The following is a 15982-nucleotide window of genomic DNA, read 5'->3' as shown; positions in this document are numbered from 1 at the left end:
AAATCAGGTTAGAACATTTTCATCCCCCAGTATCATCCCTTATTCTCAGCCCCAGACTACACCTTATTGCTCTTTGTTTCCATCAGTTTGCCTTTTCTGGACAGTTCATATACATGAAATAATACAGAATGTGGTCTCTTGTGACTGGCTTCTTTCACTTTGCATGTTTTTCAGGTTCATGATATATAACATGTGTCGATGGTTTGCTCCCATTTATTGCTGTGAATAATATCCCACTGTGTGGAAGTACCCCATTTTGTCTGTCCATTCACCAATTGATGGGCATTTAGATCGTTTCTAGGTTTGAGCTGTTATAAATACTGCTGCTATGAACATTAGTGTGTATGTCTTTGTGTGGCCATTATGTTTTCAGTTCTCTTCGGAGTTGAGTTTCTGGATCACATAGTGGGCTTACGTTTAACTTTTTGAGAAATTATTGAATTGATTAACTCTTTTGGAGGCATTTTAGTGCTGTGGCCAGCTTAACCCACCCATGGAAGAGTGTGTGGTTCAGGGCAATATGATTGAACAGAACAGAATGGAAATGGATAGTAGTATATAGAGTGGTCAGTAGGATAAACAGTTTGTCTTGGTGTGGGTGTCAGGATCTGTGGAATAAAACTCTTTCTTTTTTTTTTTTTTTTTTTTTTTTTTTTCCTCACCCGAGGACATTTTTCGATATTTTGTTCAGATAGAGTGAGAGGGAGAGAGAGAGAGAGAGAAACATCGATGTGAAAGCGACACATCGAGTGGTTGCCACCCACATGACCCAACCAGGGCTGGGGACAAACTGCAACCAAGGTACGTGCCCTTAGCGGGAACCGAACCCGGGTCTCTCCGGACCGCAGGCCGACGCTCTAACCGCTGAGCCAAACCGGCCAGGGCTAAAACTCTTTCTTTTTAAATAATTTTTTTTTCTTTATTGATTCTAGAGAGAGGAAGGGAGAGAGTTAGAGACATCAGTGAGAGAGATCATTGATTGGCTGCCTCCTGCATGCCCCCCACTGGGGATCAGGCCCACAACCTGGGCATGTGCCCTGACTGGGAATCAAACTGGCGACCTCATGGTGCATGGTCGATGCTCAACCACTGAGCCACACCGGCCAGGCTGTGGAATAACTCTTTATATTAGTATTGGTTATTAGCCCTTTTAGTCATCGCCAGCCTGGACTCCTGTGGCTCCTCATTTAATTTTCCTTATGGTATCCTCCAAAAATCATGACAGGATTTGGAAGGACAGAGAGCAAAGTAATATCTTTACTGTGATTTTCTCAGTAGTGACGAAATTCTTTCACTTTAGTTTGTGTCTAATTTAGGAGCAGAAAGGAAAGGATGCTAGGGGCCCTGTGGGACAGAAGTAATGATGAGATGAGCCTCGGCTGCTAGGTGGCAGGTGGGCCTGAGGCTTAAATTTGCATTTCCCTGATGATTAGTGATGTTGAACATTATTATTATTATTATTATTATTATTATTATTATTATTTTTAATCCTCACCCAAGGACATTTTTCCATATTTTGTTCAGATAGAGTGGGAGAGAGAGAGAGAGAGAGAGAGAGAGAGAGAGAAACATCAACGTGAAAGGAACACATCGAATGGTTGCTACCCGCACGACCCAACCAGGGCTGGAGACAAACTGCAACCAAGGTGCGTACCCTTAGCGGGAACCGAACCTAGGTCTCTGGACCGCAGGCCGATGCTCTAACCACTGAGCAAAACCAGCCATGGCTTGAGCATCTTTTTATATGGTTTATATGTAATTTTGCTATCTGTATGCCTCCGGAGAAGTGTTTATTCAGGTTCTCTGCCCATTTTTCCTAATTGGATTGCTTGTTTTTTGTTTGCTGTTTTTTTGTGTGTGTGTTGTATGAATTGCTATATAGTTTGAATATTAGTCCTTTATTGGGTGTATCATTGGCAAATCTTCTCCCATTTAGTATGTTGTCTGTCTGTTTGGTTGATAGTTTCCTTTACAGTGCAAAAACTTTTCAGTGTGTTGTAGTTCTGTTTTTTTAATTTTTTTTGTGGACTTGCCTGAGGAGATACAGCCAAAAAGATATTGCTGAAAGTGGTGTCAAAGACCGTATACTCTCTGACCTGCACTTTCTCATCTGTGAAAGGAGCTTCTTCAGAGGGTCCGGTGCGATGATGAGACTGGCCCAAGCGAGGAAGCTCAGACTGGCATGCTTCTTTTTCTTGCTGGGGCAGCTGGAGGACAGGGAGCTGAGCAAGGCAGGATGGGGCAGGGGCAGGGCATTTGTTGGTCTGTTGAGCATGGAAATTATTTCTCCAGGTTACAGACAGTTCCTGTGCTTGCTCGGAGTGTCAACTGTGTTCCTTCTTCACTGGGATTAGGCAGGGTTACTAGTATGATAGGTGAGGGGCAATTTTTTTTTTTTTTTTTTTTTGTGGTACGTGCCCCTAGCAAGAACCAAACCCGAGACTGTCTGGTCTGCAGGCTGACGCTCAACCGCTGAGCCAAACTGGCCAGGGCACAAAGTTTTATGTTTTGACCATCTCAGTGGTCTAGCATGGGGATGGGTAAACTACAACTAACTAGCTTTGGCCGTTTTTGTCTGCTCGTGAGTTGAGGGGGTTTTTACATTTTTAAAGGGTTGTTACAAAAAGAATATGCACCAAAGACTGGCCCACAAGCCTAAAGTCTGACCCCCCACAGAAGAGGTTTGCTGCCCCTGCTCTAGCCTGCTGCCTGTAGTCTCTAATCCTCCTGAGATTACAAAGGACAGCTGATTTGGCGGCAGTCATTTTACTGATTGACACGGGGCCACAGGACCTCTGTGAAATGTGAGATTAGGTAACACAGAATGCATCTCACACTCTGTCTTGCCCTTGCTGCCCCTGCTAGGGATAAAAGAATGCTGTGACACCCTCTCCTCCCCCTCGGGATTCATGTATTCCTGTTTGTGACAGATCAACCTTGTCCCTGACCTTAGCATTTCTATTCCAGCCATTTTCCTCTTGAGGCCTCCAAAAGCTGAAGGATTTTCAGGTAAAGGAAATGTGATTATTCATTGAAATATACATACATCAAAACTATTTGGTCTGGTTTTTGGAATAGTCAGAGTTCCCTGACAGTCATTGTTACTGCAAGCTTTTATTAAATGCTACCGGAAGGTAAGTTCACTAGTAGGGAATTGGAGGCAGTATCAGATTGTACTCCTGCTGATTGTAACATTCCAGTGTGATAACCCAAGGACATTCCTTGCCAGCCAGGTTCCTCTCTAGTCAGGCGTCCTGCCTCGCTTGCAGCGTACAAGCACTTTCCAGTCTAGAGGATGACTCATGATGCACAGACAGAGACTTAAACCCTACTTACTACCTGTGGGGGGACTTGTTCAAGTGACCCACCTCTGCACCCAGGTTTTCTCAGCTGTGTCATGAAGATTGTGCTTTCTACTGGGGTGGTTGTGAGTGCTAGAGAGGAATAGTTATGAAAACTGCTTAGCGTGGAGCCCTTGGATGGAGGAGCTTTGGAAACGGGCACTGCTGTTTGTCAGTGCTTATCACAGTAGGGTCAGAATCTTCTCCATGTCCAGTTGGTTTGCATTTCGGTTTTCATAAAGGAGGTGTCAGGATTTATTTCTCAGTGAGCTATATAATTTATTTGGAATGCATTGCTTTTTTTTATCAAGTGATTGCCCAACAGTACTTTCCTGATTTCGATATTTGTCTTGGTGTCTCGGCCTGCTTGTCATTTCAAAGAAACCCCAGGCCTTCATCTTTCAGCCAGGGAGGGGAGCCTTTCATTGAAGAAGAGTGAACCCAGCAACCACTGGGAGAACCTGCTGGGGACTCAGGGTGCAGAAGCTTAGCCATGACTAGGACTTGCACCCAGCTTTGTGAACACAGGCAAGTTGAACCCTCAGGCCCTTGATTCCTTGGCTCCCTCTGCTATCAGCCCTCTTGTGGACTAAGAGCGGTGTGAATGAGATGACCCAGCAGAGTGGGAGCATTTGGCACCAGGCAGTCAGTCAGCAGAACTGTAGCTGGGGCCTCAGAGCCTTTTGCTCAATCCACACTGAGAAAGAGCCTGGTGCCAAGTGAATGAGGGTCTGAGAACCTCTCCAGGCAGCCGTCCAGCCTGGACCCCAGCCCCTGCACACTCCAGGAGTACGTGTCCAGACAGCCGCGCCCAGACAGCTGCACACTAGGTCTGAGCAGGCCCTCCCTAACGTGGCTTCTTCATGAACTCTGACCTCAGAGCTTCAGACAGTGGTTTCCTAAGGTAACAAGCATGGGTGTGTGTAGGGGGAGGGCTTATTAGATTCTGAGGCTAGAAACGATAGATTCACTTAGCTGGTGCAGTCATTTTTTTTCTCATTTTAAATGGTTTTTTAAAAATTGTATTTACATTTTTCTTATTAGCTAAAACAGTTTCTACCATAAGTAAACACCCATTTAAAGATGAGCAGCTGCTGAGACTAGGATTCCCTAAAAGTCTTGGTTGTTTGGATATGTAGGTCTAAACATTGAAATTCATTGGATTTAACGCCACCTCAGATTTCTTTTTTTTTTTGGTAGAATATGTATTCAGTTTCTTCTAGATTATGTGATTGTTGCAGGGTTGAAATAAAGTATATAATATGGGGGAAATGAGTTTACTAAACCACATTGTGGGGGCATTTGTAGCATGCTTAGGAGATTCAGGCAGGGAAACAGTGCTGTCATTCAGAAAAGGAGATGACTGCTCATGGAAGCAGGCCAGGAGGAGGCTGCCTGGAGGTAGGAGTAGATTTCTCGTAATGTGGAGGAAAGCATGTTTCTCTATAAACCTGTGATTTGGGCCTCCGACGAAAAAATGATCTTCATCATTTAGCTAGGAACCAGACTTTTCTGCTAAAAAATATTTGAAGATTGGAGAAATCTGTCAATTCTTTGAGCTAATTGGAGCCACTTGCTATTTAAAAATCTTTGGTAAATAAGGTTTTTATTTTGGAGATTTTAGATGAAACAACCGGTTAATGTACAAAACACTCTTTGGGGCTAGAGGCTGAGAGTGTGTATCCAGGTTGTCAGCTGAGGCAGAGGAGGAAGGAATTAGAGAGAAAAAGATGACAATGTGAGCTTCAGGGAGTACCCTGTGCCCTGCACTGATGGGATTCCCTTCCAGGTGGAGAACATGGGTATGCACTGTGAGAGTTCTCCAGGCGTTACCATGGGCATCCTAACTTCCCGCAGAGCTTGGAGCTGTGTCCTAGACTAGACCTCTGGTTCTCCACCTTGGCTGCACATTGGAATCTTCTGGGGAGTTTTAAACAATACCGATGTGGAGTCCCATCCTCAGATTTAATGGTGCAAGGTGAGGCCAGGGCAGTGAGTGCTTTAAGGCTCCCCAGCTGCAGGCAACGTTGAGGGTCACTAACCCCACGCAATGGGGAGAGCCACCTGTAAGCCAGCACTTGTTCTTTGTGTGTGCCCTTCCCTACAGGGTTTCCTGGCCCTGTTCACAGTACTGCATCTGTGGTTTTGCTCACTTAGGAAGGAGGCTGAGGCCATCTCGGAGATGGCGTACACCATTGGGTGGTTAGGAAACTGTATTGCATATATTTTCCTCCTCCTCAAGAGGAGCCCTGGTGTTCTGAGTCTGCTTTTGGTGTAAATATAAAAGTCCTGACCTTAGACTTCCTTACCAAGTCAAAATGAGGAGCTCCCAATAGGTTTCCTCCCTATGTTCATGTCAAAATGTGTCTCTGGTTGGCTGCTGGGGGAACACCAGTGATCTGGTAGGTGGGGGGGGCACACTAATGTGTATTAATAACAGTCTCTGGTAGCAAGACACCCTTCCCACAAGTGTGGGAGGGGCTTCTCAGGGTGAGGGAGGAGGCCAAGGATGTGTCAGCAAAGCTTCTTTGCTCCTTTCACTCCCCAGAGTTGAGTGGCTTTTGGACGTTACAAATATTTCTGGCTGGGAAAATCCCCATGAAAGGACAGTTGACTTTTTTTGTGTAGTTTGACTTTTTTTTTACGTGCCCCTAACGGGAACTGAACCCGGGACTCTGGTCCACAGGCTGATGCTCAACTGCTGAGCCAAACTGGCCAGGGCGACTTTTTTGGGATTCTGTTTTTTTTTTTGTATATAAGCGTTACATTGGTCTTGGATGTATATATTCCTGTATTTATTTTATTAAAAGGGCAGCTTTATTTCAGATGGAGGAAGCACAGGAAAGATCCTGATAAAGAGTGAGGTTTAAACTTGTAGAATGAGAGAAAAACTTGACAGGGTAATTGGCTTGATTAGACAAATTGCCCAATATTACTTTCAGCACAGAATGCTTCTTGAAATGTAATGGTTAGATTAATCAGATGAGGCAGGTTTCCAGGGCATTTCATTTGCTTGTAATTAGCCTTAAGATTTCTTATTTATGGGTAGAAGAATAAATTGTATAAAAATAGGAATATAAAATTCAGCCATACTTAAAAACAGCAATGGTTTTTAATCTCTCCTTGGGACTGTGCTGCATTGTGTTACACATGGTATATTCTCAGTAAGTGTTTTGGCCAGTGTTTTAATGGTTTCTAAAAATAGCTCCAAAATCGAGTGCTGTTTTAAAGATGACCTCAGTTGTTCTTAAATGTGCTTGCTGAAAGTCCACACCAGCTCTTGCAAGAGTAACAAATCAACCACCTACCTCCCCAAAATGTTTGGAATGGCCTCACTCTTCACTTCCCTTCGGCTCATTTAATCCTCTGACAAACCTGTGAGGTAAATAAATACTTCAGGCACCATTTTTCTCTTTTATTGAGAAGTTAAGAACTTGCCCAAGGTCATGCAGCAAGGTATTATGGCAGGAGGAAAATCCCGGTCTTTTCATGATTAATTTTGAGCTCTTTCTATTGTGTTTTGCTGTCAGAGCTTGGGAGGCAGTGATAGACATGCTTGAACTTTGGAATCAGATGGCCGTGGATTCCTGTCCTTGGACAAATTGTAAAACTGCTGTGAAACAGAGGTAATAATACCTCCTTCACAGTTGGCACTCAGAAACGGCAGTGATTTTTGTTAAGGCTTCATTTTGCCCGGGCCACATCCATGGCCACAGAGTCTCCTGGCCTCTGACTGCAGCTTTCACCGAATTTATGACATGGAGAGGCCAGGCGTTCTGGGACTCTTGCTTCTTTATGGCTATCAAAATGTAGCTGCCTTACGTATTCGAGTCTTCTGCAGATTGTCTTGCAAGACAGTCTCTTAGGTTGAAGTTTCTGCCCAGAAATTGTATGTAAGATATCCTTTCACAAACTGTCTAGAAGTATGTGCTTCTGTCTGGGGGCCACATGGACCTCTTGACAAGCTGGTTGGGTGTGTCATATCCCCCAGGCCAGTGCATTTTGCATCTTGCCTTCTTTGCTGTAATTCTCCCTGGACATAGGCATTCTTTCTTTTTCCATTTGAAGTCTCTTCTGCTCATCTAACTTGAGTCCTTTCCCCTGAGAATATGTGTGGAGTAGAGCCTTCTTTCTGTTTTGATTTTTTAAAGGGATTTTAGTAGTCTCCATTATAGGAAAGTTCTTATGGCCATCCATGATTTTTTGTTTGTAGTTCCTAGCATCATGTCTTAAACCTAAGAGTCTTGTAATTCAGGCTGGGGTCACTCAAGAAGCACATGCTAGAATATCACCCAGGCTGCAGAGCTCTTGGGCCTCCCTTGTGGGTTGTTCATGAACCTGCACCATGTGTGGTCTTCACCTGGCTTTCCCCAGTGATAATGCCGTAAAACCAGGCAGTTGACATTGGCACAATGCTGTTAACTCAGGTGCAGACCTTAATTCAGATGCCACCAGTTTGGCATGTACTTTTTAAAAATTTTGGTTTATAGTCCTGTGGTTTCATCACCACAAAGAATCTCCCTGTGTTACCCCTAACCCATCACTTTCTTCCCTATCCCCTGCCAGCAACCGAGCATCTGTTCTCTATCACTCTAATTCTGTCACTTCCAGAATTTTCTACAAATGGAATCATACAATATTCAACCCTTGGTGCTTGTACACAGTGTTAAGAAGTTGGTTGATGGAAGGGTAAGTGGAGCTAGTGGCAGAAAGAGGGACTAGAAAGGATCTGTGGGGTTTAGATTTACAAGTATCTGACTTTAGTCTCAAGACGGTTTTCCTGATTATTTAAGCAGTGAAGGAAAACCCTGAGCTTTGAGAAAGCTAAACTCTGCCAGTAGGGTGTAGGAAGGTCTTGAAGTTGGTTGGAGGCTCAGCTGCTGTGGGTGAGGGAGGGCCAGGGGGGTGGAGTCAGGCAGGGGTGTGGCAGGGGGACTGTATGGAGAGGCATTTTGGAAGAATGTAGGTTTTGGATGTAGGTGTAAGCAAGGAATGTGGGAACAGGGGTCTGTAGCTTTGGAAATGGGAGATAATAACACTGTTAGCAATGGAACACACAGGAAATCCTGATGGGAGAGCTGGGCAGAAATGGAAGGATAAGATAATGCTGAACAGTTGTGCAGAGACCTGTTAGTAATAAGGCCACACTAGGTTGGCAAATAGGTTCCACCTGGGTGCCCGGGTGCCGATTTGGTGACACCCAGGGTGGTCAGGTAAGAGGGATTCTGGGATCAGTTCAGCTTGAGGATGAGAGTCCTTCAATTTACTAGGGATGCTTGCCAAGTTCAGAAGAGGGGAGGTGGGCACATCTGCCACGGCTTATCTCCCTGGTCCAGACCCCCTCTTTGCTGCTGCAGAGAGAGAGATGTGTAAGTAGCAGATATTAGAATACATCAGACTTATTTCCTTTTTCTATTCATGGAAAAACAAAGTGAAAAGCTTGGCTTCAACCCAGAGTGGTGTAGTGTGGTGTAGTGTGGTGTGACCATGCAAGTGGTACATCTGAAGCTCAGTAACTTTGAAAGTTGATTAGTAATGCCAAATGCATTTTTCATTGCCAGAAATGATCAAAAGAAAACAGGAATAGCTATTCAGGTTTAAAAAAGAAAATACGTAAGTCATCATAGAACTATTTTAATGAATTCTCTCAAGGGGTTATGAAATACAGTGAATTATTGTAGAAGCCTGAGCTCCAGAAGGGCACAGCTTTGAAATTTTTCTAAGTCTTGGAGTGGGGAGCAGGACATTACACCGTGGATTTTCTTTTCATAGGAATCCTGAAGGTTTCGGTGGCCTGCCCTCACTGTGCCGTGTGGCAGTGGCTTTGGGGTAGTTGGTTGTCCCAAAACTTCCATATCGTGATCAGTGAGAAACCTCTGTGGAACGACTGATCCCAGATTCACCTGGGGCACTTTTCCTGCTTTTGGTTCTTCCCACGATCCCCAGGCCCAGTGAAGGTTTTCCTGGGCTTGTTGGCAAAAGGGGCATAGGAGCATTTTCAGAGGCCAGACTTGAGCCTGGGTCTGTTGCTCTGGGAGAATTCACCTTCTACTTATTTTGGTCAGTTTATGAGGATCATGACCTTAATATGATTAAGTTTAACAAATGCCCTGGTATTCCTAAGTTTAAAGAGACAGCTGGCCCAGTGTTGTCATGATGAATAAAGAAAAGGACAAGAAAGTAAAGCCACCAGAAGTAGGGAAATCAAGTGACATCTTCATAAGATTTTCACTTAACCATGATGTATCTCCAGATTGGAAGTTGGGCTCTTTCTTGCCATAGATGGGAAAGGTTTTGAGGAACTGGAGAGCTGTGGTTAGAGAAGAGGTCTGTTCCTGGGCTAGCTTGAGCTCTGCCAGGTACTGTGATGAGTGGTGCTAGATCCCCACTCTAGCTGCACTTGCCAATCTGGAGAGAGACTAGTGTTTCTATGCTTATTTCTCTTTCCCTCAACTCTTCTCGCAGAGGAGGGGACAAAGATGTATGGATGTTGAGTAGCTTATAGGCTCACTACAGGAGGCATATAAATAAAATTTATTCCTCCATCATAAGAAGCCTGTCTTCTTTGCCTTAGAACAGCGGTTTTAAACTGGTGTGCCACAAGAACTTTTAACTCATGCAATACCTGACTGTCTAGTCAGGGGTCACTGACCTCTTTCTCCTAACAATAGCTGTCTGGTGTGGTTGCATCAAAATTATGCCTATATTTTTTTGGTCAGATTGGCAAAAGTGTATATATATTTTGGTGTGCCACAGAATTTTAATAATTAGTTTGTGTGTCCCATGACATGAAAAAGGTTGAAAATCGCTGCCTTAGAATGATGGTCTCTAGCTTGGCTGTGGGGATGGGAAGTGGCACTGGGCATCAATGTTTCTGAGCCAGGAGTGTGGGACCTGTGGAGTGGGATGTTCATGTGCAGACAGTACTACCCCTCCCTCCCAGCCTCACTGCTCCAAGAAAGGGGCATGTTGGGGAGGGTCCTGACCTTCCCCTGCTACAGAGAAGGCTGAGCCACTGTGCGTCCTGACTTCAGCAGCCAGACCCTGCTGCCTTTCAGTCCCTTGGGATGGGTGGGTCAGGATAGGTGGGGTGACAGGCTGGTAGACCTTTTAATTTGGGATGATGACCCATGCTTAATTCAGCATAAACCTTTCTGAAAAGAAAATTCTCAAGATGGTTGGCAGAATGGCACCTTTTCTACCAAGGAAATCTTTCCTCAGAAAACAGATTCTGGCAGCGGAATATAGGCGGTCCTTTCTGAAGTAGGCCATCGTTGGCATTGCTTTTCTAATGGCCATTGGACTACACTGCATGGTAATGAGCTTATGCGAGAATTGCCAAATGGCAAGGAACCCTGCTTGTTGAGCGCCCTGCTGTCACCATCTTAGCTGATGTCTCCATTCTTGCCAGGGAGTTTTAGGTCAGTCAGCAGTTGCTAATAGTGACAGTGTGGAGTGACACACCACACTTGAGCAGATGCGAGACCAAGCAACTGCTGCTATACGGGTGCAGATTCCGGGGACGGCTTGGGGGAAGAGTCAAGCTGTAGTGAAAACAGCTGTTTCTAAGCTGTCGTAGACCAGGCAAAAGGAAAATCAGGCAATTTGTTAGCATGAAACCTGTTGAGTGTGGAACATCTATTAGTCCCCCCGCCCCCACCTGGACACAGTCCTCCTGCAGTGATCTCTTGAATCTGTTATGTATTGTTGTGTTACAGATCACTCCAGAACTTCATGACCTAAAACAATAATTCCTCAGGTTGACTGGGGGTTTTCTGCACATCTTCCTTGGGCTCACTCATGCCTGTGGTCAGCTAGGGAGTTGCCGGCCTGGGCACAGCAGGGACAGCTGGGAAGCTGGGCATCTCTCCCATGTCTGCAGTGGGCCTGGGTGTATGGCTAGTGCCTTGGTTCTCAAAGTATGGTCTCTAGGCCACCAGCAGTTGTATCACCTGGGTACTCTCTGGCTCTTGAACCCCACACCAAATTTACTGAGTCAGGGACTCTGGGGAGGGGCCAGCCAATCTGTGGTCTAACAATCCCCCCAGGTGATTCTGATGCTTGAGAATCGCTGCTCCTGAGTACAGTATTATTAAGGTTCTCAGCACCTTCCTAACCCTTTCATTCCCTCCTTCCAGGCTCTCTCTGTCTCTGAATTAGGACATTTGTTGTGTCTGCCCTGGATCCCGTTTGTGTCAGTGTAGGGCGAGGGTTTTCTTACTGCTCACGGGACATTTATTGACCATCAGCTATTGTGCCCAGGCACATGGGTAGAGAGGTGAGTAAGATATGGTCCTTGACCACCCTCATCTTATAGTCTAGCAAAGGTGTAGTGTGCTGTGGGGGGGTTGGCCAGCTCAGCGGGGAGGTAATGGACTCGGTAAGTGCATGTTGAGCTTGCAGTGTCCTGGTAGAAGGAGATATCTAGCAAGTGGTTGATTCTAGGAGTTAAGACACAGAATGCAGGGGTGGAGCTAGTACTTTGAAGCCCCCATATCTGCCATAATTCAGAACCGATTTTCCTCAAATGTGGCTGTTCAGAATCAATTGGGGTCTTTAAAAAGTACGGATTACTCACTCTTCACCCCCCATGTATGTGAGGGTTTGGGAATCTGTAAGTGTCACATGTGTTTCTGACCAGCCAGGTTTGGGCAACATGGCCCCAAACCAAGAAACTGTATGATAGCCTGGGGAGGAGTAGAGAAAGAATGGGAGGCTAAGTCCGGAACCTTGCGGGGGACTGCCTGAGATTATGGGCTGGCACAGGTAGAGTTTGTGTGTGAAGACTCTTCTGGAACTAGGGGGACTGGAAGAACGTGAGTGGAGAGCAGGGTTGTTGACGCCAAGGGACTGGCGAGTTACTAGGGGAAGGCCTTTGAGGTGGATCAGGTGCCCAGCATCACTGGTGGCCGGAGCCGGACTGCAGTGGTGACCAATGGGGGCGGAGCACCGGGCAGGGAGGGCAACCAGCGAAGCAGATCAAGGTGTTTTTTATATGTGTGTGGGTGAGAGAGAGAGAAAGAAAGAGAAAGAAACCTGAGCATGCTGCCTAGGGCAGAGGCAGTAGAGAGGGGTAAATGTGAGACGGTTATTGATGAAGCCACATTCTGGAGGAGAGAAGGATGGATTCAAAGGCCCAGCTTTTAGGATTAGCCTTGAAGAAAAGGAGAGCCACCCTCTCTCACCCTGGGGGGAAGGAGGTAAGGTTATGAAAACAAGAGAGTGGTAGCTGCTGAAAATGATGTGGTTTGTCTCTGTGTCCCTTTTTCCTGGTAACTCTAGGGTGCATTTCTCACTTATTTTGTTCATTTTTACTGATAGGGTTGGTGAATTTTGTGAGCTTTTACATTATTCAGTGTGCAATCTCAAAACAGGGCCTTTTTGGTGTTAGTGAGGCCACCCCTGACTGGGGCACCCCAAGACCTCCACATTGGAAATGGGGCAGCTGGGTTTCGGCATTTTTCTTGTAAAGTGCTGCTTGGAACTCATATATTTCAACTTGGAAAGTATGTTAGTGGTCAGTGCCTAGTTAAGCTCACAAAGCTCATTTAACTCAGAATGCTTCTGAATTGCTATAGTTCTGTGTCTGTGACCCCTATGGTTCATCTGTTGATCCCTCCTCTTCCCATGTCTGTTGTTCCTCCTTGTCAGCCCTTCTTTCCTTCTCTCATTCCTTTTCCCTTAATGTTTTAGTTTCCTTGAAGGAGTAATAAATTGGCTTTGAGGGTGGTCCTGGCGTCCTCTTGCTCATGTGCAATGGTGCCGAAGGAAGGTGTATCTGTAGGGTTGATGGCTCCCAGCTTCCTCTCTCACTCTAGGGGGTTGCAGGCCGGTGCCACTGGCATTTGGGACTTGGCAGTTCTCCTGGCCAAATGCCAGTATTGCCCCTTAGTTTGTGACAAACAGCCTCTCATACCATTTCCAGATGCCTCCTGGGGATGACAGCAGTTCACACATCTCTGTGGTCAGGAAGCTGTCGGGATGGGTATTGGAGTCCCTACAGCCTGATTCCTTGGACATGAGCATTGTGTGTGTGTGTGTGTGTGTGTGTGTGTGTGTGTGTGTGTTTTCAATTAACCAGGTTGGTGGACAAGAGCTTTTAGAAGCTATTCAAGGGCTTGTGTTTACATGGCAAAAGAAAACAGGTTGCTTTTTGTTCCTGGGATCTGGTTAAAATATTTAGTTAGGCCAGGGCAGTAGCTGTAAGTGAAGATACATGGCACAGTATTTGATGGACTTTAAAATTATGACCTCTTAGGAAACAAGTTAGGGTATAAATGTATTTTCCTATTACATGATAAAGCTATTTAACCAGTGTTTTAGTATGTACCAACCTGAATTTAGACAAAGGGGAGGTGGTGTAATTTTTGCTTAGACAAGAGTGGTTTTTTTAAAAAATAAATCCATTTATCAGCCCAGCCGTCATGGCTCAGTGGATTGAGTGTCGTCCCCTGGAGTGAGAGGTCCTGGTTTGATTCCTGGTCAGGTCACATGCCCGGGTCGGGCTTGATCCCCAGTAGGGGGCAGGCAGGAGGCAGCCCATCGATGTCTCTCTCTCTCTGTCTCTCTCTCCCCCCTTACTCTCTTTCTAAAAAAAAATCAAAAACATATTTAAAAATGTTTAAAATAAAAAAAATAAATCCATGTGTCATAACATAGTCAAATGAATGTTTTGATTTTTATTTACTTTAACTATATAAATGCTGGAGCCTTTCCCAGTTTTTATAATCTGTGTATTTGTTTGTTTACACACTTGCTGTGTTTATAGTCTAATACACACATGTGAGTGACACTTGTAAATCTTTTAAGTCCTGAATGTGAAGAGCCATGGTCACAACCAGCCTGGTCCTTAAATGAGGAAGATAGGTCTGTCCTGTGTGTTATAAATAAAGACAAGGAAAACGCAGTCCCAGTGCTGTGAGTTATTGAAGTTTCTATTTTCTTTCTCTCCCACAGAACCTAAAAGCAGATCCAGAAGAGCTTTTTACAAAGCTGGAGAAAATTGGAAAGGGCTCTTTTGGTGAGGTGTTCAAAGGCATTGACAATCGGACTCAGAAAGTGGTTGCCATAAAAATCATTGATCTGGAAGAAGCTGAAGATGAGATAGAGGACATTCAGCAGGAAATCACAGTGCTGAGTCAGTGTGACAGTCCATACGTAACCAAATATTATGGATCCTATCTGAAGGTAAGGCTTAAAAATAAAAACACAATTTTCCATGATGCAGCACTTGACTGAGACTTGAGCAGTGTGTGAAGGACTTCAATAAATAGCACAGCAGGTTTTCAAAGGAATGAGAACCGTTTTGACCTTTGCAATCAGAAGAACCGGGCTTTGATAGTTTTATCATCTTAAATGTCACTATAGAAATATATTTCTGGTAAAAGTATTTGATATTGAAGTTGCCTTTCCAACAAAAAAGTATTTCTGAGTGGGACTTTGTCATAAAAAATGCATTTCTTAGTTATAATAATAGCCGTTACACACCCAGTTTTAGCATGGTTCATGGTAACTCATGCCAACCTAAGATTATTATTTTTTTGATATTTTGGTTATCAGGTGTGGTTTGGTTTAATGCTGTTTTAAAAAAACTGCTGCTGAGAATTGACAGTGTTGATTATTGAGTAGTTTACATTTGACTTTTAAGAATTCTAGGAAAGTAAATAATTAGTTTTTATAATAATTATTAATTATAATACAACACTACACATCATCCTTGATCTACACCAGTTCTTTAAGTGGAAAAGAACAGTATTACAACTGGCTTTTCAGTTGTGTGTGGAACCACTGTAGATACAGGGTAAAAGTCATGTCATACCACTAAGAAAGTTCAAGACTGTCCCATGTTTCAAGTTTCTTGACATAGGCCTGTTTTATTGAACTTAGAAATGTAGTGTCTTTTGCCCTGGCTGGTTTTGCTCAGTGGTTAGAGCGTCAGCCCGTGGACCAATGGGTTGCGAGTTTGATTCTGGTCGAGGGAATGAACCTCGGTTGTGGTTCATCCCCGGCCCTGGTTGGGTCGTGTGGTAGGCAAGCAGTCAGTGTGTCCCTCTCACATCAGTGGTTCTCGCTCTCTCTCTCTCCCTCTCCCTCCGATGATAAATAGAAAACTGTCCTTGGGTGAAGATTAAAAAAAAAACGAAACAGCCCTGGCCTTTTTGGCTCAGCGGTTAGAGCGTTGGCCTGTGGTCCAGAGAGACCTGGGTTCGGTTTCCGCTAAGGGCGCGAACCTCGGTTGCAGTTTGTCCCCGGCCCTGGTTGGTCGTGCAGGTGGCAGCACTCGATGTGTCCCTTTCACTCCAGTGTTTCTCTCTCTCTCCTTCCTCTTTCTCCCTCCCACTCTATCTGATCAAAAAATGGAAAAAAATGTCTTCTGGTGAGGATAAAAAAAAGAAAGAAAAAGAAATAATAGTGTCTTTCAAAATGGGGTTTTGGAAGTAATAGTTTTAAAAACTATATTTTTATTTTATTTTTTTAGAGAGAGAGAAACATCGATGAGAAATATTGATCTGCTGCCTCCTGCATGCCCCCTACTGGGGATCGAGCCCTCAACCTGGACATGTGCCCTGACTGGGATTTGAATCGGGACTTCTCAGTCCCTGGGATGATGCTCAGCCCACTGAGCTGTACCAGCCAGGCAG

The 15982-nt window shown here is 44.8% G+C and overlaps 1 protein-coding gene across 2 annotated transcripts in view; it reads left to right on the top strand.

The window, feature by feature from the left end:
* STK24 (serine/threonine kinase 24) overlaps positions 1-15982 on the top strand; it is a 112073-nt gene that overhangs the window by 35773 nt on the left and 60318 nt on the right. The window contains exons 1-2 of one of the 2 annotated variants that reach the window (XM_036250129.1): positions 11492-11619; positions 14298-14528. In XM_036250129.1, coding sequence (XP_036106022.1) covers positions 11608-11619; positions 14298-14528 — 243 coding nt within the window. In that variant the 5' untranslated portion in view covers positions 11492-11607. Of the gene's footprint in view, positions 1-11491; positions 11620-14297; positions 14529-15982 lie in introns of those variants that run through there. The other variant, XM_036250128.1, reaches the window with a different exon arrangement.

This window comes from Molossus molossus, unplaced genomic scaffold (assembly GCF_014108415.1).
Source record: "Molossus molossus isolate mMolMol1 unplaced genomic scaffold, mMolMol1.p scaffold_m16_p_9, whole genome shotgun sequence".
Taxonomy (NCBI): Eukaryota; Metazoa; Chordata; class Mammalia; order Chiroptera; family Molossidae; genus Molossus; species Molossus molossus.
Note: the sequence above shows the minus strand (reverse complement) of the source record. Positions and strands in the feature narration are given on the sequence as shown.